The sequence below is a fragment of the Dendropsophus ebraccatus genome, chromosome 8 (assembly GCF_027789765.1).
Source record: "Dendropsophus ebraccatus isolate aDenEbr1 chromosome 8, aDenEbr1.pat, whole genome shotgun sequence".
Lineage (NCBI taxonomy): Eukaryota > Metazoa > Chordata > Amphibia > Anura > Hylidae > Dendropsophus > Dendropsophus ebraccatus.
In genome coordinates this window covers 105,557,462-105,579,036 of record NC_091461.1, presented here as the reverse complement: position 1 = coordinate 105,579,036, position 21,575 = coordinate 105,557,462, and the positions used below count along the sequence as shown (strand labels likewise).

Here is a 21,575-nt window from a genome sequence, read left to right as displayed (position 1 = left end):
CAGTGAACCCCACCAGTAGAATAGTGAGTGCATCTCTGGAGTATAATACAGGATGTAGCACAGGATAAGTAATGTAATGTATGTACACAGTGACCCCACCATCAGAATAGTGACTGCAGCTCTGGAGTATAATAGAGGATGTAGCACAGGATAAGTAATGTAATGTATGTACACAGTGACTTCACAAGCAGAATAGTGAGTGCAGCTCTGGAGCATAAATACAAGATGTAACTCAGGATCGGTAATGTATGTACAGTGACCTCACCAGCTGAATAGTGAGTGCAGCTCTGGAGTATAATACAGGATGTAAACCAGGATTAATAAATGTTCTATTTACATTATATATCTCCAAGTAAATGACAATCTTTTCCTTGCTTGTAGGGTTAGGGGATATGGCTGCATTTCTGGGCACATGTCTCTGGCAATATTTCAGAGTTAGCACTGTATCTGGTAGGTTTTGGGGAGGGGGTTCAGGGAAGCATTACTAAAAGCAGAATGCAAAACGTCTTAATGTGCTGTAAATGTGTTGATTTCTTATAATGCAGACAGGCAGCACATGCGCGATCTTGTTACAAACATGTAGACTGATGGACTAGGGTTATTGTATGGAACTGGATTAGAGTTGAGGCTGCACTTGAGTCCAGTACAATCACTGGTGCAGACTGACTGACATCCACAGTCAATGTGCAGGTTACTATCTGAGAGGGGCAGATTGGTTGGCACAACCTCTTAATGTCCATCTTGTTGAGCTGGTGGTCCAGAACTCTAGCAGCAGGAATGACCCTAGTATTCTGTCTCTGGTCAGTGTGCAAAGGGGTTTTTCTGAGGACTGAATGTGTCCATAGTCCATCACGAAGCTGGATCACTCTCCAGCCTCTGTATCCTCTGTTGGCTGCACCTCCTCTTTGCCGTCCTTCACACTTGTGTAGCTGGTGAGGAAATAATCCTCGATCCGGTGCAGGAATTCATCCGCGAACGCCGCACAGCCCGTAGTGACCAACGTCCTCCTCAGACATGACAGCAGCTGCAAACAAGGCAGGAGACGTTTAAAATGTGCACGTGCATTTGACCTGACATCTCATAAATCTAAACCATACCACAGTGATCCTGAGTCAGGTCTTACACAACAGTCATCAATACTAAGCAAAAAGAAGAAAGTACTGGCACAGCAAAGGAAGGAAATCTGCAGCATTGTATTCTAGACCTCCGTCTACACTGAGTAGTTATAAAGTCAAATGATATGGAATATAACAAGCAGTTTTGGCTATAACTTATCAGAGCGATCCTGCATGGGACAGCAGTGCACTGGAAACGGTGGATGGAACTACAGTGACTGGAGCAATCCTGCAGGGGGCAGCATGCTCTAGGAATCTCGGATGGGAATAGAATGACTAGAGCAATCCTGCAGGGTTAAGGGTGTGTTCACACATACCGGATCTGCAGCATATTTGAGGTTTCAGATTCAAAGAAAATCTGTGCCATCAAATCTGCTGCAGATCCTGTACGTGTGAACGCAACCTTAAAAAGGGGAACTCCCACCAGTGTGCTTGTGCAAGTTTAAGGGGTCATTCACATGTCGGTAGATGGACGGTGGTCTCCGGACTGAGAGTTCCCAGCATCATGATTAATTAAAATGTTGGGCGCTTCAAACCAGTTTAAAAGTTCGGGCTTGTGCGCGGCTGTGCCAGTACACTAGTGCAAACTCCCAGGCCTAGTCCGCAGAACACCGCCCATATACAGACATGTGAATGACCCCTTATACAGAAATATACTTCTGAAACAACTTTGTCAGAAGTATCCAGCCATCATTCTGCAGCAGGAGCTATAAAAGGTGGCCATTGTATTATCACCCAGCTTTCCCAGGATGAGACAGGAGGAAGGCTTGAGTGCTTCTATAATTGAGGACTTGCCCTTTAAGCAATAACTTCTTGGATTACACCCACCTTTTGTAAACACGTCAGGTCGCAGTCTTGTCGATAGCGCCTGCTCATCGGAACGCTGCTGCTCATTAGGAGAAGAGAGAGAAAGAAAATCACGGTTAAACGCGTCTCGCACAGGCCGCCGTCCGGGGAATAGACTCCATCAGCGTTCACCCGTCTAGAGCCATTTCTAATAGAGGCGAGCTCGATTACAACGAGTAAGATATAACGTCTAATCCAATATCCCATTACAGCCGCCGCTCACACATTGATCCTCGCCGCCGATCAATGTCCTGTTCACACCTGATAAGACGACGGCGTCAAAAATAATTAACCCACAAATTGAATTAGGATTCATTAACAGCCTGCAAATTAAAAGGAGCGGAAAAAAACGTGGCGTCCGCATGAGCGATCCATATCCTTTCTACTGTAGCAGAAATCCTTAAAGGGGTCACCTGTCCTATCAGGGTTTTGAGGTAGGAAAAGAGGACGGATATCCTAATTTGAGCCCCCGCCCCCCCCCCCCCCAATACTGAACACTGCAGAGAGTGACCCAAAAATAACAACTGATTCCCAGCCAAATACATCCAGAGCATCCACTACTGAAGTGTTCCCCAATCTGCAGATTTCCAGCTGTTGCCAAACTACAACTCCCATCTAGTATTGAGCCGAGGGAACCAAATGCAGAGCGTTGGGATTTGGCTAATGTTGCCGAACCAAATATTTTTAAAGGTTCCCTAATAACTACTCTCATCACTCAACTTACAAGCAGTGGTGCTGGAGGTCTGACCAATACCAATTTAAATAAGTTGTCAATATTACAGTTCTGGTATTCAGGAGTTGTCAGGATACGCTGCTGGCGTATGGGGGCTCTGACTAATAGGGGGTGATTCTGAGAGAGACACTGATAGGATGCTCTATAGCAATGCCAGAGCAGGATAGCTGAAGAACTCCGATTCCCTACCCCCAGCAGCGGGGACAGAGTGTATCTATAGGCAGAACTCAGTGTCGTACCTGTTGGAATGCTGATACTTCTCAATGATCCATCTTGTTTTCTCAAAGACAATTTCCCAGCGAGGTTCCCCAGGTAAATGTTCTACATCAAATCTGTATGGGATGCCTTGAGGGGAAAAAGAAAAAGATACGTCTATGAGTGATGTAAAGGATGTAAACAAACATTGCTATTCCTTGACAACAAGCAGCTGTCTTGGTGACACAGTGACTTCACCATCACAATCTTCAGTAGATCAGTCTATGATACTTACTATAGGATCCGTCCTCACTGCGGTCGTCACTTATGACCAGGCAGGAAAGTTGTGACTGGGGCAGGGGGTTACTGCGATTGTACGGACTTATAATCATCCCCAAAAACTTTGCTCCACCCCGAGAAAAATAACTCTGGAATATAAGGATAAAAGGTCAGAAAGAGACAAACATACATAGTGCCTAGAGAGTGTACCCCAAAACATACAGCAGATGGACTCCTTCCTATAAAATAAAAGGGGACTGCAGACCACCACCCCTGCCCATGAGACCCCTGTGCCTGACATTTCCATGAATATTCAGAATTAGATAAACATGGTTGATTCCCCCCTCCCCTTCAAAACAGCGTCACCTCTGCAGGCTGTGCATGGTATTGCAGCTTAAGGGGGTTTATCCAAGCTTACAAAAACATGGCTGCTTTCTTCCAGAAACAGCGCCACTCTTGTCCTTGTAGGTGTAGGTTTTGCAGCTCAGTCCCAATGAAGTGAATGGAGCTGAATTGTAATAACGCACACAACCTGAGGGCAGAGGTGGTGCTGTTTTGACAAGAAAGTAGTTGTTTGTTTTTTTAAAGTCCAGAATAACTCCTTTAACCCTATTCATTTTAGTGGAACTAAATTGGAATACAACACAATACATGTTAGGAAGTAAGCAGCCATCTTTTTCTAATCCTGTATAGCCCTTTAAAAGAGTCCATGTCACTTTAATAAACTTTTGATAGGTCACACAAACATGTCAAGCGTTTTGATTGGTTGGATTTGGGTGTTCAGGTCCCCACTGGTTGTTAGAACAGGCCAGAAGAACCACGCTGCTGAGAGCTTCCCTCCCCAACTCGCTGCGGCTGAAAGGTTCCATAATCTTACTATAAACTCTGCTGCCTGCAGTGAGATGGTGAGTGGTCTTCTGTATATCTGGGTGCAGCCTGTAGTGTAAACAATGGAGGTTTTCATTCTAGTGGCCAGGGCCTTGTCTATACACTTCCTGCTCTGTAGAATATACACTCACATACACATACGCTATATGATAAGTCCGTGAATGCAGTCACCTGATACTTGGCCTGAGTATCAATATCCCGGATTGAAGGGTTGGGGTCAAACGCTGGGTGGGAGTGGTACCACCCAATGACGCTGTAGCCGCGCAGGTGCAGGGCCTCCGATGCCTGGGTCTGGGAGACTGGATCCATCTCACACTGAAGTCCGGTGCTAAGGCTGTTACATGGCTCCGCAGCGCAGATCTGTGGACATAGGGGACTATTGTAGGGACCGCACATTGCATGTATGACCATAAGAGCATGCACAGAGATCACGCTAACATCTACATATAGTAGGGAGGACTATATGCAGATACTTTACATGATCCTCCAATAACAACCAAAGCTGCAGCACAAGTCTAATGTCCGCTGATTGGAGTCAGTCTTTGAGCCGAGCATTAGGCTGTACAGCAACCTGTGGCTCTCCAACTGCTGCAAAACTACATCTTCCAGCATGCAGAGGGTTGCAGTTCTGGACAGCCACAGGTTGGGCAACACTGCTGTGCTGATGCAAGGGCAGCAGTGAGAGATAAAGTGCAGAACTGTGAATGCAGCTTTGGATGTTAATAGAGTGATGATATGATGTAACATTTAAATGCGGAAAAAAAAGGCTTAAGTATTGGCACAGAATGAGTATGAAATACAGGTCTAAGATATATATATATATATATATATATATATATATATATATATATATATATATATATACACACACACCCACCCAATGCAGGTACTCAGGGTATATATAATCAATTAGCAAGGTTCTTACTTCTATGATGCTTTCAGCTTCTAAATATCTTCCACCCAACAAGCCGATAACTTCCGCCATGGAGACATGAGAGTGCTGTAATACATAAGAATCCATATACATCAGTCATCTGGTCTCATACAACTCTGGCACAGTCACCGCAGACTTAATCCATTACTTACAAGATCTAATATCAACATGGCTTCCGCTGATACTTTAACGCGAAACGGGGCCTGCAACACAAAATGGTAAAACAAAAAATAGGGAGGAGGAAAAAATTGATGTAATTGAATCAAACTGTGCCTGAAATTCCAACCAGATTTATTTCTTAACACATTTAAGAAATACAAGAAAGTGGACACGTTTTTCGAACGTGTCGAGTAGAGGAAGAAGAAGGAGTGGTACAAACACTAAGCCAAATGCTCCTCTTTGACTCTTTACTATAAGACTGTGCAGAATCTCCTCCATGGAGAGATGTACAAAAAGGTACTATATGTCTACTAGGGCACTGTACTATATGTCTACTAGGGCACTGTCATCTGCATCACAGTGTCAGCACCATAGGTCAGTGAAGACAGATTCTTTTTTAAAATTTATATTCCAGGTAATCTTATGCAAGAAAATAAGTCCAGTAGTGAGTGCACATGATTTGTTATGATGGAACCAACATAGAATCGACTGGAGATTTTCTATGCAGAAATCCACAGCAATATTGATCCACATCTCCTGTACAACCGTAGGTTAGGATGCTATAGTCCTGTCTGTGTGTGGAGTGCTCAGCATACAATAATACATAGACAAGTGTTCTTACCGGTTTCTCTTCCGTAAAATCGGAGCAGGGAATCAGCTGGAAGGGGTCAAAGGAGCTGCAGGAAAAGGCACCAGAATTAACATAGTATTTCATACAAAACTCCCATAATCCCCTGCCAGCTACAGACTAGGACACAGGTTGAGGAACATTGCTCCAAGTACTACAAAGAAAGCAAGACAATATACCGAAAGCCTTATTAAGCTTTCTTATATAGTTATGTTTCACTTTATTTTACAAGACGGTCCGGTACCTCTTAGACAGTCTCGATCCTTTGGAGCACTTTGAGTGTTTCATCTTCTCCCGTCTGATTGCTAGCTCTTCTGCTGAGAGATGCTGACAAACAAACAAAAACACTTTGTTGCGGTGTTCATCTCTGATATTAGCCCTATAATGTTAGTATGCAAGACTCAGAGGCGGATTACAGGGATTTCATACGAGAATAGATGTTTGTGATGTACTCTGAAACTCACCGTATACGGATTATTGAGTAGTTCTGTGTATGACCAGTATACGGAAGGCTCCCCCCAGTGGTGGCTACAGGAAGTCAGAATTTTATCATCTAACTTTATGTTAGATCTCTGTATCAGCACTGTGTATCTCACACCTCTATGAAGACAGACCAGTCGGCACCTAATGTTCATTAAATGAGTTATTCCAGGATTAAAGCTTATCATATATATATATATGACTATCTGGTCGGCAGGGGTCTGACCACCGGGGCTCCCACCAATCTTGAGAATAGAAGCCCAATTTCCCAAGTGAAAAATGTAGCATGTTTGGCCATCACTATATTTAGTTACTTTGGGTCTATTGAACATAGCCAAGGTTCCAGCTGTCAGCCCCCCAATCCATCAAATGCTTATCAACTTTTCTGTGAATAGGTAATATGATTTAAAGGCATTATCAAGACTTAGAAAAACAAGGCCACTCTCTCCCAGTAACAGCTCCACTCTTGTCCTCAGTTTCAGTTTTACAGCTCAGCTTCAGTGAATTGTAATACCACACACGACTTTAGGACAGGGGTGGTGCTGTTTTTGCAAGAAAGTAGCTGTAGCTTTTTCTATTCCTGTATGACCCATTTAATCTTGGGATCAGCTGAAGGCATGCACCTACTTCAAAGGTCTGTCCCTCAAGATCTCTGGCGTCACACCAGTTTCCCCATGGGTCTCTGACGCGTCTCCTTCTGGTGCGCTGGAACAAAAAAGAAACAAGATGGTTACTGATGCATAAAATGCCTAGACGCTTAAAGACTAATGAGACAGAATTCACATAACAGGATGTTTAGGGGCATAGGAAGGAAACACTACCACCCTGTGGATGTTTTTCATGCTCAGATACGAACCTGGTGGTGGTAGGCAACAAGGCTAACAACAAGTTACTGTGGTTAGGAACTTCTTCAGTCTTGCATCAAGATTGGATAGAACTGTAGCACTGCCTAAGAGGAGGGATGGGGGACATTCACTCCTCCAGCTGCTGCAAAACTAGAACTCCCATCATGCCAAAGCTTTGGCCGTCCAGGCATGCTGGAAATTGTAGTTTTGCAAAGCTGGAGGGCCAAAGGTTCCCGATCCCTACCTTAGATGATGCTGTCAATAGTGGCCTCTGGATTAGAACCTACTGGTTGCCCCTTGACGCAATACCTTATAGGTGCTGTAGGTTGCATGACCGAGACCAAAGATACCACTGCACACCCATCCCCCTGATCTCTGTATAGGGCTGTCAGCAGCTCTGAGGGCTCATACCTGCTGACAGTCTCCCTATACAGGGAGAAGGATACTCTATCAGCCTGTCCAGACATGGCTGCTGGCCTGGGGTGCAGTATTTCCCTTCTCATCCTGGTTTCATCACCGGCTCCCTGTGCTATGCAGTAATATTGCAGTCATTCCCGGCCGCAGCGACAACTCCTTAAGGTCTATGTAAGCAGTCTCTTTGGCTCCTGGCAGCCGATATAAATAAGAAATGTGTTTGTTCCAGAAGAAAAACTGTAAAACATTTTTTAATCTTCATTGATTTTGTGTAAAATTGCATCAATCCGACCTCATTTTCTCCATTTTTCACTCTCTCCGGAGCCGCATAAAAGGGCAGGAATGAAGTGCGGCGCATAAATCTCACCAGGCGAGTGCCGCCACAGCTGTGCACAGGACAATTTAAAACTGTGAAAAGCAATAAAAGCGGCACTCAGAAAAGAGCGCTCTTTATAGGGATCCGACTCCAGAACTGCAGGTCACACGATGCGTGAAATTTGTTATAAAAAGGTTCCACTATTTTCTAATCTCAATGAATTGAATCTCTCCATGTGAAGGACGTATTCTGGATCATAGCACGGTCATCAGCTCTGCAGATGCGCTGCTTACTGATCTCTACTTATAGCGTGTCTTCTGCTCCAGTTACATCCAAAGCTGCGCTCACATTATCAACGCTTTTCTCTTCTCATCCTGTGCAATTTACAATTTTGCAACTACAGTCAATCCAATCTAAAACAGAGATCTTTAACTTATGGCTCCCCAGCTGTTGGGTGTCAGGGCATGCTGAGAGTTGTAGTTTTGGGGAGCCACAAGTTGAAGACCATTGCAGTAGACTCCGCTCCTGAGCCCACTCCATATTTCCCCATCAGAATGATTTAAGTGGTTAAAGACTGTATACCAAGCTCTGCTGAATGGGATTTTTTTTTCTTTTGAATTAACTGGTCCAAAAAAAGTTATATAGATTTGTAATTCACTTCTATTTAAAGATCTAAGGTCTTCCAGTACTTATCAGCTGCCGTATGCCTACAGGAAGCAGTATATTCTTTCCAGTCTTACACAGTGCTCTCTGCTGCCACCTCTGTCCATGTCAGGAACTGTCCAGAGCAGGAGGTTTTCTATGGGGATTTGCTCCTGCTCTGGACAGTTCCTGCCATGGACAGAGGTGGCAGCAGAGAGCACTGTGTCATACTGGAAAGAACACATCACTTCCTGCAGGACTTACAGCAGCTGATAAGTACTGGAGGACTTGAGATTTTTAAATGGAAGTCAATTACAAATTTGTATAACTTTCTGATAACAGTTGATATGAAAGTAAAAAAAAAAAATTATTTCACTGGCGTACCACCTAAATTAAATCATCTTGGCTATGTCTCAGTTCCCACCAGTATCAAGGTTTCCATTTCAATGGAAGACATGATGCCATGCAGGATCCATTATACCACTGACCCCCATAACAGATATTGTGGTCCATCAATGTTATCAGTAACTGCATACTGCGTTATTCTTGCCAAGAAAAGGGATCTCAACACAGCCCCAACATGGCAGGTTATACTTCAGTTACAGCGAGAGCTGCTATCGCAATTCTGATTGATTTGACTGACCAGATGGAAAGAATCCTAAACAGATATATCCAGAGTCATCTTACCATAGACTGCAGGCGATGAGCCAACTCATAAGCTTCCAAGGTGTCCTTCCCCATTTTACACTTGGTTCTGTCCACTGGTCGGGGACGGTTGTAGACGGCTTGCTCTGAAATTTTACAGAAAGTATGTGAACGTTTGGTGATGTCTGCTGACAGATACAATATAACGTCTGGTGAGTGTTTGGTGATGTCTACTGACAGATACAATATAACGTCTGGTGAGTGTTTGGTGATGGATACAACGTGTTGTCTGGTGAGCATTTGGTGAAGTATACTGATGGATCAGTGGATGTCACGCAACTTGTTATGACTTACCGCAGCCAAAGTTAATGGCACCGATCAATTCCAGGTAGGTGTGGATGCGCCCAATGCAGTTCACATCACCGCAGTTCTTCAGCCCCGGACGTACAGATGTTTTGTTCAAATAATTTGGCCTACAATTCTTCCTGAGAAAGCAAAAGAAATTGAGTAAATATTTAAATTGACAAGGTGTTCAGACCTTGACTGATCATGAGAAGTAGAAGTGCAGCGCATTCACTCTGGGACCAGTGTCACGTGACCCAGATGGTATATAAGTCTATGGACTCAGTGCTCGTTTACTGGACCTATTACTCAGCTTGATAATCATTTAGCAAGGGCTGCTAATAATGCTAACGATGTCCGTGCAGCCCTTGCCCAAACAGTTTACATTACCTGTCCAAGCTCCTGGGCTTCCTCCTGTGCTCTTCTTCCTCCCTGACGGCGCGGCTGACAGGACACTTAGCCAATCACTGGCTGGGACTGCTGCAGCCAGTGACTGGGTGAGTCGCCTGTCGGCTCAGACAGGCTGCTCTAAAGCTGCAGCCGCGCCGTCAGGGAGGAAGCAGAGCGCTGGGGGAAGAACAGGAGCGTGGACAGGTAATGTAAACTGATGAGCGGTCAGTGGGTGATGATTAGGTCTGGACCTAAAGAAACGATCAGCTGATGATCGTTTATCAGCTGATCGTTGTCTCTAATACAGGGAGCGTCACTCAGGGCCCTATTACAGGGAGCGATAATCGACCAAATTGGCCCAAGTCTCAGATAAAGAAGAGGGAAGGAATGCGCAGTGGTTTTGCTGTTAGCTCTCCTGATCGGTCGGGGACTGAAAATGTTGTTTTTTGAATGGCAGGTACACTTTACTGTCCCTGTACAGTTTATACAAAAGTGATGTCCGGACATTGTGAATTTTAGCTGCTGAACCCTATCATTCTGAGAGATAAGCTGCTCTATTAGACAGTTCGGCACCATTATTGCAACGTTACCATTGATCCAAGATGTAATTACGGATCCGCAGATAGCGCTCTGGAGTCTTTGCTTGCCGGCCCTCGAAAAATTCAGAGATTGCCTGCTTTTCTTCCTCAGAAATAAACTCTCGTTCTATTTCCACTTCTTGTTCGGGAGGTTTCAGCTCTTCCACCTCGTCCTGCTGTTCCTGCTCACAGGGTGGAGGAGAGGGTAAAGAGGTAGGACAGCTATCCTTGTCAGGACTGGCTGCCTCCTCAAGGGCTGGAGCATCACTGGGGGTCACAGACACATAAGCAGGAGAAGGAGAGCTGCCGCCATCCTGGTCTGTCAATTTACACAGGTGATGATTCCTTGGCTCTTCCTCTGGTTCCTGCTGACCCTGCTCAGGCCCCGCCTCCTCTGCCTCAGTCATTAGTGGGCGGTCTTCATTACTGGTAAGCTCCTCCTCCACCTCATCAGTTATGTCGATCTCTTCATCGTCTGATAACTTCTCGATCTTCACAGCATTGAGGTTGGGATCGGCCCGGCCTCGGAGAGCGGACAGTTCAGCTCCGCTAGGCGGCTCATTGTCAGAACCCTCTAGACGGAGCAGATGAAGGACTGCAGAATCCACCTTGGAACCTCTCTCTCCATCTTCCACCTTACACTGTACACAGAAACATACAAAGTTATATATAGGGAGACAACAGGGAGACATGGATGTAACAGTCACACTATACCAGAATATTGCATACACATACATGTCATCACTATACACCCTTCAAGGGGTCTATTGTGGCTATGTTAGCAGAAGTGCCAATAGATGAACTTTCCCTTTAAGACAGCCATCCTGGTACAGAGCGAGCACTGACCTTATTCTTATAGTACTGCCTGGCGTAGCTCTTGACTTGCAGCACTGTACGGCTCCCAATCAATCTTGCAATACTTGTCCAGCGTCTGCCGAACTTGGCCTTAAAAAAAGATAAAAGAAGAAACATCTGAAGATTCTTAAAGAAAAGAATACATGGGGGAAGGGCATTGTTTCCTCACATTTGTGGACTGCCACGTATGAGCCATGTTGAGGAGCAACTTAAGGTGACCTTGAGGACCTAAGGACACCAGGTATTACGTGGTCATCCATTCATTCCAATGGACTCCTCATACATCAAAAGCCATACACTCCATATACAATCCTCATTCAACTTTCTAAAAAAAAAAGGTAGTGTCCCTGTTAAAGTGGGGTTATCTAGACTTAGAAAAACATATATGCTTTCTTCCAGAAACAGTGCCACTCTTGTCCTTAGTTTGTGTGGGGTATTGCAGCTCAGTTCCATTGAAGTGAATGGAGCTAAATTGTAATACCACACACAACCTGAGAACAAGGGTGGCACTGTTTTTGCAAGACAGTAGCTGTGCTGCTTCTAATATTGAACAACCCCTTTTATAATGGCTGATCACATGTCAGGACTAGACACGCAATAAGCGGATGATAAATCACATAGACCGTGTGAATCGTACTAAACAAATACCAGGAATAAGTCAGGAGAACTCTCACCAGTCCTTGCTCAAACAAGGCTTTCTCCTCCGGGGTCCACTTTACCGAGCTGCTGCTGCCGGGCTTGGCCGGGGATCTGACCCTGGGAGATAACCACTACATGTTATGGTACGAAAAATAAAGTGCGGAGCAATGATATCTATTTCTTCCTACAAGTTGTCAGTGTTCCTCCCACTAAAAAGTTATGACAATCTCTTATGCACAATCTGTTCTTATTTTATTATTTCTTATATACATACTATTAATATTTTGTTTTAAAAGATCCCTGCTTGCCAACACTGAAACACTGCATTTAATAAGTTAAGTCCACCAGAAAAGACGTGCACTATTTAAATTGCATTTGTGAGGGTCCGACCACTAGTGACCCCTCTGGTGACAGCCAAGCATTCTTCTCGCCTATGTCTGGTGGCTCCGTGGGGGGGCAGTGCACATGAGTTCTTGGGGCTCGGGGGCCATTCTTGAGATTGTCAGGGTGTCCCAGTGGACGGAGCCCCCATAATCAGTAAGTTATGTCTTAGGGCTAGTTCACACAAAGCAAAAGTGGCGACATTCAGTGGCGGAGCTCTTCGCAACGGATTCCCCCCTGCCTCAGTGTCAGTCACACAGTGTCTCTATGGGAGGGCTCGCGTGCCTCTGCCTCTCCACTCAAAGAACTGACATGTCCTCCTATTGACGTACTGAGGCAGGTGGAATTCTATTGCTTTTTCTCTGTGTGAACTGGCTCTTAGCCTGAGGATAGGAAGTAACTTGATTTTGAGGGACAACTTTAAGTGAACACTTAAAAACTATATACGATGAAGCTACTTACGGAACTCGTTGTGCTTTCTTCTGAGGACTCCTGTAGGAGAGAACACAGTTTATTGTAACCATAATGCTAGAGGAGCCTAGAGGGGGTCACATTGTACACTGGTGGCAAGTCAACAGGACATCCCATTGAATGTTTGATTAGTGTAAACACTAATCAAATCCCCCGATATCCCAGAATCCCTGATATCCCATCCACATGCCCACCACACCGGACCTTCTGATGCAGGGCTTGTCCTCTTCTTTTGCTTCAGACCAAAACTTGGCTGTGGGCGGCTTGTTGGAGAAATAGTATCTGGCAGCGGCTAAGGAAGAACTAGAAAGATCAGAGTCTGTGAAAATCTAATCATTTAGAATCCAACAATCAACGTCTGATAAAAGCAGCAGCGAGAAGCAGATATAGCGATAGATGAACACTGTGCCGTAAGATTGTGCTTGTGCTGTCAGCTCCACAGAACGTCCTATGAGCCCGGCTGCTGCAAGGGAGGACCTGGATGATCAGTGGGGGTCTTAGCACCTGAACCCCACCAATCAAAACTCCTCACAAGACTTTATAACTTACAGCGCTATTCTAAGAGCATGAAGAACTACTGAATGTGAGCAGCTGGAGAAACCACCGCCCCGCTGAGGAGCAATGACCAGGATGAAGGATACTCCTCCTCTAGCAGCATCTTCTCTATGGCGGCGCGGTTCTCATCACTGATGGAGCTGTCCAGGGTCCACGGCTAGAAGAGGGAAAGAGTTAAATGCTGAAGCAGTTAAGAATTTACAACATTACAAAATCTATAAACTACTGAAGAGCTCAGAGGTGATATACCTAAAATACATTTCCCCATACAGATCGACCAGTTGCTATATGCTATGCCTATATAATGATCGGCCGGGTACTATATGCTATGCGTATATAATGATCGGCCGGGTACTATATGCTGTTTGTATATAATGATCGGCCAGGTACTATATGCTGTTTGTATATAATGATCGGCCAGGTACTATATGGATATAATGATCGTCCGGGTACTATATGCAGTTTGTATATAATGATCGGCCAGGTACTATATGGATATAATGATCGGCCGGGTACTATATGCTGTTTGTATATAATGATCGGCCAGGTACTATATGCTATGAATATATAATCAGCCGGGTACTATATGCTATGCGTATATAATAATCGGCCGGGTACTATATGCTATGTATATATAATGATCAGCCAGGTACTATATGCAGTGTGTATATAATGATCGGCTGGGTACTATATGCTATGTGTATATACACTATAGTTCAAAAGTTTGGGGTCACCCAAACAATTTTGTGTTTTCCATGAAAAGTCACACTTCTTCACCACCATACGTTGTGAAATGAATAGAAAATAGAGTCAAGACATTGACAAGGTTAGAAATAATGATTTGTATGTGAAATAACATTGTTTTTACATCAAACTTTTCTTTTGTCAAATAATCCTCCTTTTGCAGCAATTCCAGCATTGCACACCTTTGGCATTCTAGCTATTAATCTGTTGAGGTAAGCTGGAGAAATTGCACCCCACGCTTCTAGAAGCAGCTCCCACAAGTTGGATTGGTTGGATGGGCACTTCTGGCGTACCATACGGACAAGCTGCTCCCACAACAGCTCAATGGGGTGGTGATCTGGTGACTGCGCTGGCCACTCCATTACCTATGATAGAATACCAGCTGCTGCTTCTGCTGTAAATAGTTCTTGCACAATTTGGAGGTGTGTTTAGGGTCATTGTCCTGTTGTAGGATGAAATTGGCTCCAATCAAGCGCTGTCCACTGGGTATGGCATGGCGGTGCAGAGTGATAGCCTTCCTTATTCAGAATCCCTTTTACCCTGTACAAATCTCCCACCCTACCAGCACCAAAGCAACCCCAGACCATCACATGACCTCCACCATGCTTAACAGATGGCGTCAGGCATTCTTCCAGCATCTTTTCATTTGTTCTGCGTCTCACAAACGTTCTTCTTTGTGATCCAAACACCTCAAACTTGGGATTCATCCGTCCACAACACTTTTTTCCAGGCTTCCTCTGTCCAATGTCTGTGTTCTTTTGCCCATCTTAATCTTTTTCTTTTATTGGCCAGTCTCAGATATGGCTTTTTCTTTGCCACTCTGCCCTGAAGCCCAAAATCCCGCAGCCGCCTCTTCACTGTAGATGATGACACTGGTGTTTTGCAGGTACTATTTAATGAAGATGCCAGTTGGGGACCTGTGAGGCGTCTGTTTCTCAAACGACAGACTCTAATGTGCTTATCTTCTTGCTTAGTTGTACAACGCGGCCTCCCACTTCTTTTTCTACTCTGGTTAGAGCCTGTTTGTGCTGTCCTCTAAAGGGAGTAGTACACACCGTTGTAGGAAATCTTCAATTTCTTAGCAATTTCTCGCATGGAATAGCCTTCATTTCTAAGAACAAGAATAGACTGTCGAAATTCAGATGAAAGTTCTCTTTTTCTGGCCGTTTTGAGCGTTTAATTGACCCCACAAATGTGATGCTCCAGAAACACAATCTGCTCAAAGGAAGGTCAGTTTTGTAGCTTCTGTAACGAGCTAGACTGTTTTCAGATGTGTGAACATGATTGCACAAGGGTTTTCTAATCATCAGTTAGCCTTCTGAGCCAATGAGCAAACACATTGTACCATTAGAACACTGGAGTGATAGTTGCTGGAAATGGGCCTCTATACACCTATGTAGATATTGCACCAAAAACCAGACATTTGCAGCTAGAATAGTCATTTACCACATTAGCAATGTATAGAGTGTATTTGTTTAAAGTTATCTTCATTAAAAAGTACAGTGCTTTTCCTTCAAAAATAAGGACATTTCAATGTGACCCCAAACTTTTGAACGGTAGTGTAATGATCGGCCGGGTACTATATGCTATGTGTATATAATGATCGGCCGGGTACTATATGCTATGTGTATATAATGATCGGCCGGTTACTATATGCTATGTGTATATAATGATCGTCCAGGTACTATATGCTATGTGTATATAATGATCGTCCGGGTACTATATGCTATGTGTATATGATAATCAGCCGGTTACTGTATACTATATGTAGATAGTAACTGACTGGATGTTATATGTATATAATAATTAACCGGTTGCTATATACTATATGTAGATTAGGGCTGGGCGATATGGCCTAAAATTTATATCACGATATAATTTGATGCATGCACGATATAACGATATATCACGATATATCAATTTTTTTGTGTGTGTATACAAATTACAACACTTTAAGAATTTTTTAAGATGTGTATTGTATAACAGATCTTTTTCCAAACAATGTAAAGATTAAGTGTTAGTAAAACACAAAATTGTTTAAAATAAAGTGCCAGTTATCAGCCCCCCTTGTGCCAGTCATCAGCCTTCCCCTGTGCCATCAGCCCCTCCTTGTGCCAGTTATCAGCCCCTCCTTGTGCCATCAGCCCACCCTGTGCCAGTCATCAGCCCTCCCCTGTGCCATCAGCCCCCCCTTGTGCCAGTTATCACCCCCCTTGCCAGTCATCAGTCCTCCCCTGTGCCAGTTATCAGCCCCCCCCCCCCCAGTGCCAGTCATCTCCCCCTCCCCTATGCCATCATCAGCTTTCCCTATGTGCCAGCCAAGCCCCATGCCATTGCCACATCATGTCCCTCCAGCCAGGGTCATCATCAGCCCCATGCCATAGCCATCTGCACCCCCCCCCCCCCTGACCCCTCTGCTACTTACCTTTCCTGCAGGGCTGGCTGATGGAGTCCGCGAGGCGAGACGGGCCGCGTCTTCTTCCCAGCATGCACTGGGAGAGACCTGACGTCACACGCATCGTCAGCTAGCGCGCTGATGGTGCGTGAGCGGAAGGCCCTGCAGCACGGTACCACGGAGCGGTAAGTGAGAAGCTTATTCACTACCGCTTCGTGGGCATGTATCGCGATATGACGAAATTGATCCGAATTGATGACGATATTTTTGCATATCGTTCATATCGCCCAGCCCTAATGTAGATAATGACTGACTGGTTGTTATATGAATATAATGATCGGCTGCGTACTTACAGTGAGCTCGTCTTCTCGCTTCCACACGGGCTCCAGGTATTGCTCCGGGGTGAATGGGGAGCTCAGACTCTCATAGGTTCTGCAGGACACATGTAGACAAGGTTAACACTATAGACTCTTGATCCCTTTACTACTAAGATAGTTGTCAGATACCCAGAAAGCCCTGACACTTCTCACAGCTGAGGGTTTGTTACACTTGCATCCATTCTAGACAATCCACCAGGAGCCTGGACTCCAGACTAAGGCCTTATTCACACGTTCAGTAATTTTTTCTGGTCCTGAAACAACCCGCTAAAATTTACGGATTGGACATCCGTATTGCATCCGTATTTCCGTAAATCCATTTTTACTACTCCAATGCTTTTCATCCGTATTTTTTTACGGAAATACGAATACCAACATGTTACAATCTGTAAACAATCCGTAAACAATTGATTTCAATGAGAGGATCCGTAAAAAAATCAGGGTCCGCACTAGGACATGTCCTTTTTTTTTCAGGATTGATTTTCATCCATTTCTGCTACTGATAGTGTGAATAGCCCAATAGACATCAATGTGCACTAGCTCGGATCCATAAATACGGAACGTGTACATAAGGCCTAAGGGGCATTCACATGTTCTGTGCACAATCCATATGAATGGCCCCTAACACATTGTAATAAAATATCAGGACAGTATAGGGACTTCTGCAGTTGATGCATATAGACTGGATACAACTAGATCAAACCCCCTGCTGCAGGAAGATTTTGACGCTGCAACTTTTTTCACTTCTCAATTCTTCTCAATCAGTTCTCAATTCTATTAAACTAATATCTGGTGATGGGGAGAACGCATCATATATAACCCTGGTATAATGGAGACATAGGTGTAAGGTCTAGACTTGATTGTAAGCTCTCCAGCCAGCTATGAGAGATCAGATATTAGATTGTCAGCTCTCCTGCCAATTACATACACACAGAACAGCTATGGGAGATCAGATGTTAGATTGTCAGCTCTCCTGCCAATTACATAGATACAGAACAGCTATGGGAGATCAGATATTAGATTGTCAGCTCTCCTGCCAATTACATACTCACAGAACAGCTATGGGATATTAGATTGTAAGCTCTTCTGCCAATTACATACACAGAACATCTATGGGGTATCAGATATAAGGCTGCCTTTACACAGAGAGATTTATCTGACAGATTTTTGAAACGAAAGCCAGGAATGGATTATAGACAGAAAACAGGTCATAGAGGAAAGACTGAGATTTCGCCTCTTTTCAAATCCATTCCTAGCTTTGGCTTCAAAAATCTGTCAGACAAATCTCTGTGTGTAAAGTCTCCCTTAGTTTGTAAGCTCTCCTGCCAATTACATAGATACAGAACAGCTACGGGGAATCAGATATTAGATTGTCAGCTCTCCTGCCAAATACATACATACAGAACAGCTATGGGGGGATCAGATATTAGATTGTCAGCTCTTCTGCCAATTACATACATACAGAACAGCTATGAGAGATCAGATATTAGATTGTCAGCTCTCCTGCCAATTACATACATACATACAGAACAGCTATGAGAGATCAGATATTAGATTGTCAGCTCTCCTGCCAATTACATAGATACAGACCAGCTATGGGGTATTAGATTGTAAGCTCTCCTGCCAATTACATACACAGAACATCTATGGAGTATCAGATATAAGGCTGCCTTTACACAGAGAGATTTATCTGACAGATTTTTGAAGCGAAAGCCAGGAATGGATTATAGACAGAAAACAGGTCATAGAGGAAAGACTGAGATTTCTCCTCTTTTCAAATCCATTCCTGGCTTTGGCTTCAAAAATCTGTCAGACAAATCTCTGTGTGTAAAGTCTCCCTTAGTTTGTAAGCTCTCCTGCCAATTACATAGATACAGAACAGCTACGGGGGATCAGATATTAGATTGTTAGCTCTTCTGCCAATTCCATACACACAGAACAGCTATAGGATATTAGATTGTCAGCTCTCCTGCCAAATACATACATACAGAACAGCTATGGGGGATCAGATATTAGATTGTCAGCTCTTCTGCCAATTACATACATACAGAACAGCTATGTGGGATCAGATATTAGATTGTCAGCTCTCCTGCCAATTACATACATACATACAGAACAGCTATGAGAGATCAGATATTAGATTGTCAGCTCTTCTGTCAATTACATACATACAGACCAGCTATGGGGGATCAGATATTAGATTGTCAGCTCTTCTGTCAATTACATACATACAGACCAGCTATGGGGGATCAGATATTAGATTGTCAGCTCTTCTGTCAAAATTATTAGATTGCAAGCTTGCTTGCCCATAGCCTTCCCCCATCCCCCATGCTGCCTGCAGTCCATCACACATAACACATTATCCCATCCTCACCCCCTGCAGGACTCAGTCACATCTCCCTCTATGTCCACATCCGCCTCCTCCGCCATGATGTCTGCGCCTCAAACAGCTATAGCATACGTCACTTGTACAACAGCCAATCAGCGTCTCCGGCAGCCACATTAGCGCACCCTGCCAGCAGGCGCCATATTGGTCCTCTCCTCGTTTACCTTTACGTACACTGGCGTAAGTAAACGGCAGCGGCCATCTTGGTACACCCGCTCGCTTTCAGTTTCGTGAAAACTCGCTCATTCTAGCTCCGAGATCCTGCTGATGCCGTCATTTAGTGATTATATCCTATTGTAAGAGGGTTGATAGTGAATATTGTTAGCTAATAGAAGTGGGTGTACCAAGATGGCGGTGAGGTGACACTTATGCGCCCTCCCTGTGTCTCTGGTTCGTCCTCCGGGGTTGTAGGAGCGTGTTGTTTTGGAGGCGGATCTGCAGACGTTGTGGTGGACGGAAAACACGGTCAATGGAAGGATAATAGCCTGTGACCCCTCAGCTACTCTTCCTGGCTGCAGAGTTGTGGTGAGTAGGTGTCAGTTTATGTGAGAAAAAGGTGACTGACAAGGGGGTGGGGCTTCTGTGACAGTTGTAGGAGTGGATTCTGCACAGCCGTGATAAAACTACAACTCCCAGCATGCCCTGACAGCCGAAGGCTGTCAGGGCATGCTGGGAGTTGTAGTTTTGCAACAGCTGGAGTGTCACAGCTTGGGGAACACTCCTCTATAACTGTCACAGAAGCCCCACCCCCTCAGTTATAGAAGGTATGAGATTGTGGAACTACAAACCCCAGCATGCCTGCCCAGCTTATGTGGTGTTGGTTATATAAAGTTCTGTAACTTTATAATATACTGTACTTTGTCTTTCGATTCCTCTCCATTTTAAGCTCTCTGCTTGCTGACAGTGAATAGAAAACCTTGTTGTTTAGATCCAGCCCCATCCTGATCTGCTGCTTCGTATAACAATTGTAACAATTGTATAAACCAGTGAGCTAAGCACAGATCAGTATCAGTCCACATTAAGAGGGGTACTCCTTCAAATCTTTCTTTCAAATCAACTGGTGCCAGAAAGTTATACAGATTCGTAATTTACTTTTACTATTAAAAAAAACACAACTGGTCTTCCAGTACTTATCAGCTGCTGTATGTCCTGCAGGAAGTGGTACACACTTTCCTTTCTGACACAGTGCTCTCTGCTGCCACTTCTGTCCATGTCAGGAACTGTCCAGAGCAGAAGAGGGTTTTTATGGCCCAGCTACTGTTACCACCAATGTGGCTGTCTACAGAAGTTCCTTGCATAAATCCCTGGCTCTTGAAAATAGACCAGATATTTAGGCTTGAGTAACTTTCCCACTGGGAATCTAATACCAGACATAAGTTCTTAAATACAGTTGTGCCTTGGATTATGAGCATTATTCGCTCTGGGACTGCGCTTGTAAACCAAATGCACTCAAACCAAAAAAAACTAAGCAAATTTTCCCATAAGAAATCACTGATATGCAGACAATTGGTTCCACACCCCAAAAATAATGATTTTTTTTATTCTGAATAACATGAAACAAAGATTTAGAAACAGCTGAATATGTGATATTATAAGTTACTGTACAGTATAGCAATCAGCATGTGGAGCATAATGTATAGTAAGTGCATAAACCTGAAAACACAGCAGCAGTTTGAAGATACAGGATGAAGCTGCAGATCCCCATAATGTAGTAGCGTAGTAAAACAGGCTAGAATAGAGAAGCAGGGCTGCTGTCAGAGGACTGTGTGGTCACATGACAGCAATGGGGGAGGGGTGTGTTCAACATGGACCAATCAGGAAGAGTGAAATAAACCTTTCAATACAGCAGTGTGTATAGCTGAGTGTAAGTGCAGGCACATTATAGCAGCGGTGTGTATAGCTGAGTGTAAGTGCAGGCACATTATAGCAGCGGTGTGTATAGCTGAGTGTAAGTGCAGGCACATTATAGCAGCGGTGTGTATAGCTGAGTGTAAGTGCAGGCACATTATAGCAGCGGTGTGTATAGCTGAGTGTAAGTGCAGGCACATTATAGCAGCGGTGTGTATAGCTGAGTGTAAGTGCAGGCACATTATAGCAGCGGTGTGCATAGCTGAGTGTAAGTGCAGGCACATTATAGCAGCGGTGTGTATAGCTGAGTGTAAGTGCAGGCACATTATAGCAGCGGTGTGTATAGCTGAGTGTAAGTGCAGGCACATTATAGCAGCAGTGTGTATAGCTGAGTGTAAGTGCAGGCACATTATAGCAGCAGTGTGTATAGCTGAGTGTAAGTGCAGGCACATTATCGCAGGAATGGAGAGGATGGGAAACACAAGGACTGATAAA

At 44.3% G+C, this 21,575-nt stretch overlaps 2 protein-coding genes across 5 annotated transcripts in view; one reads left to right on the top strand and one right to left on the bottom strand.

Moving 5' to 3' along the window:
• Positions 1-125: 125 nt before the first annotated feature.
• Positions 126-19,816, bottom strand: MYSM1 (Myb like, SWIRM and MPN domains 1). 4 transcript variants are annotated; one of them, XM_069981318.1, is made up of 20 exons: positions 19,397-19,816; positions 16,823-16,901; positions 13,417-13,487; positions 12,980-13,057; positions 12,767-12,796; positions 11,959-12,040; positions 11,276-11,374; positions 10,442-11,070; positions 9,474-9,604; positions 9,162-9,265; positions 6,885-6,962; positions 6,022-6,104; positions 5,772-5,826; positions 5,143-5,193; positions 4,982-5,056; positions 4,228-4,416; positions 3,185-3,317; positions 2,934-3,039; positions 1,944-2,001; positions 126-1,024 (listed from the first exon to the last, which is right to left on the bottom strand). In XM_069981318.1, exons 3-20 carry the CDS (start codon positions 13,431-13,433, stop codon positions 863-865), a joined length of 2,160 nt encoding a protein of 719 aa, XP_069837419.1. In that variant the 5' UTR covers positions 13,434-13,487; positions 16,823-16,901; positions 19,397-19,816; the 3' UTR covers positions 126-862. The 4 variants fall into 4 exon arrangements, with proteins under 4 accessions (XP_069837419.1, XP_069837420.1, XP_069837421.1 ...); XM_069981319.1 differs by having other exon boundaries at positions 19,407-19,816; XM_069981320.1 differs by having other exon boundaries at positions 19,577-19,816.
• Positions 19,374-21,575, top strand: part of OMA1 (OMA1 zinc metallopeptidase) — a 44,143-nt gene continuing 41,941 nt past the window's right edge. The window contains exon 1 of the mRNA XM_069981321.1: positions 19,374-19,757. The gene's annotated coding sequence lies outside the window, so the exon portion shown is untranslated. The remainder of the gene's footprint in view (positions 19,758-21,575) is intronic.

What these genes read in the sequence shown, in the direction of transcription:
- MYSM1 (XM_069981317.1), bottom strand. Translation starts at nt 19,276, where the DNA reads ATGGCGGAGGAGGCGGATGTGGACATAGAGGGAGATGTGACTGAGTCC. An exon ending in AGCGAGAAGACGAGCTCACT is followed by an intron (nt 13,488 to 16,822) that starts GTAAGTACGCAG and finishes TCCCTCTTCTAG; the next exon opens with CCGTGGACCCTGGACAGCTC. An exon ending in AAGTATCAGCATTCCAACAG is followed by an intron (nt 2,002 to 2,933) that starts GTACGACACTGA and finishes CCTAATGAGCAG; the next exon opens with CAGCGTTCCGATGAGCAGGC.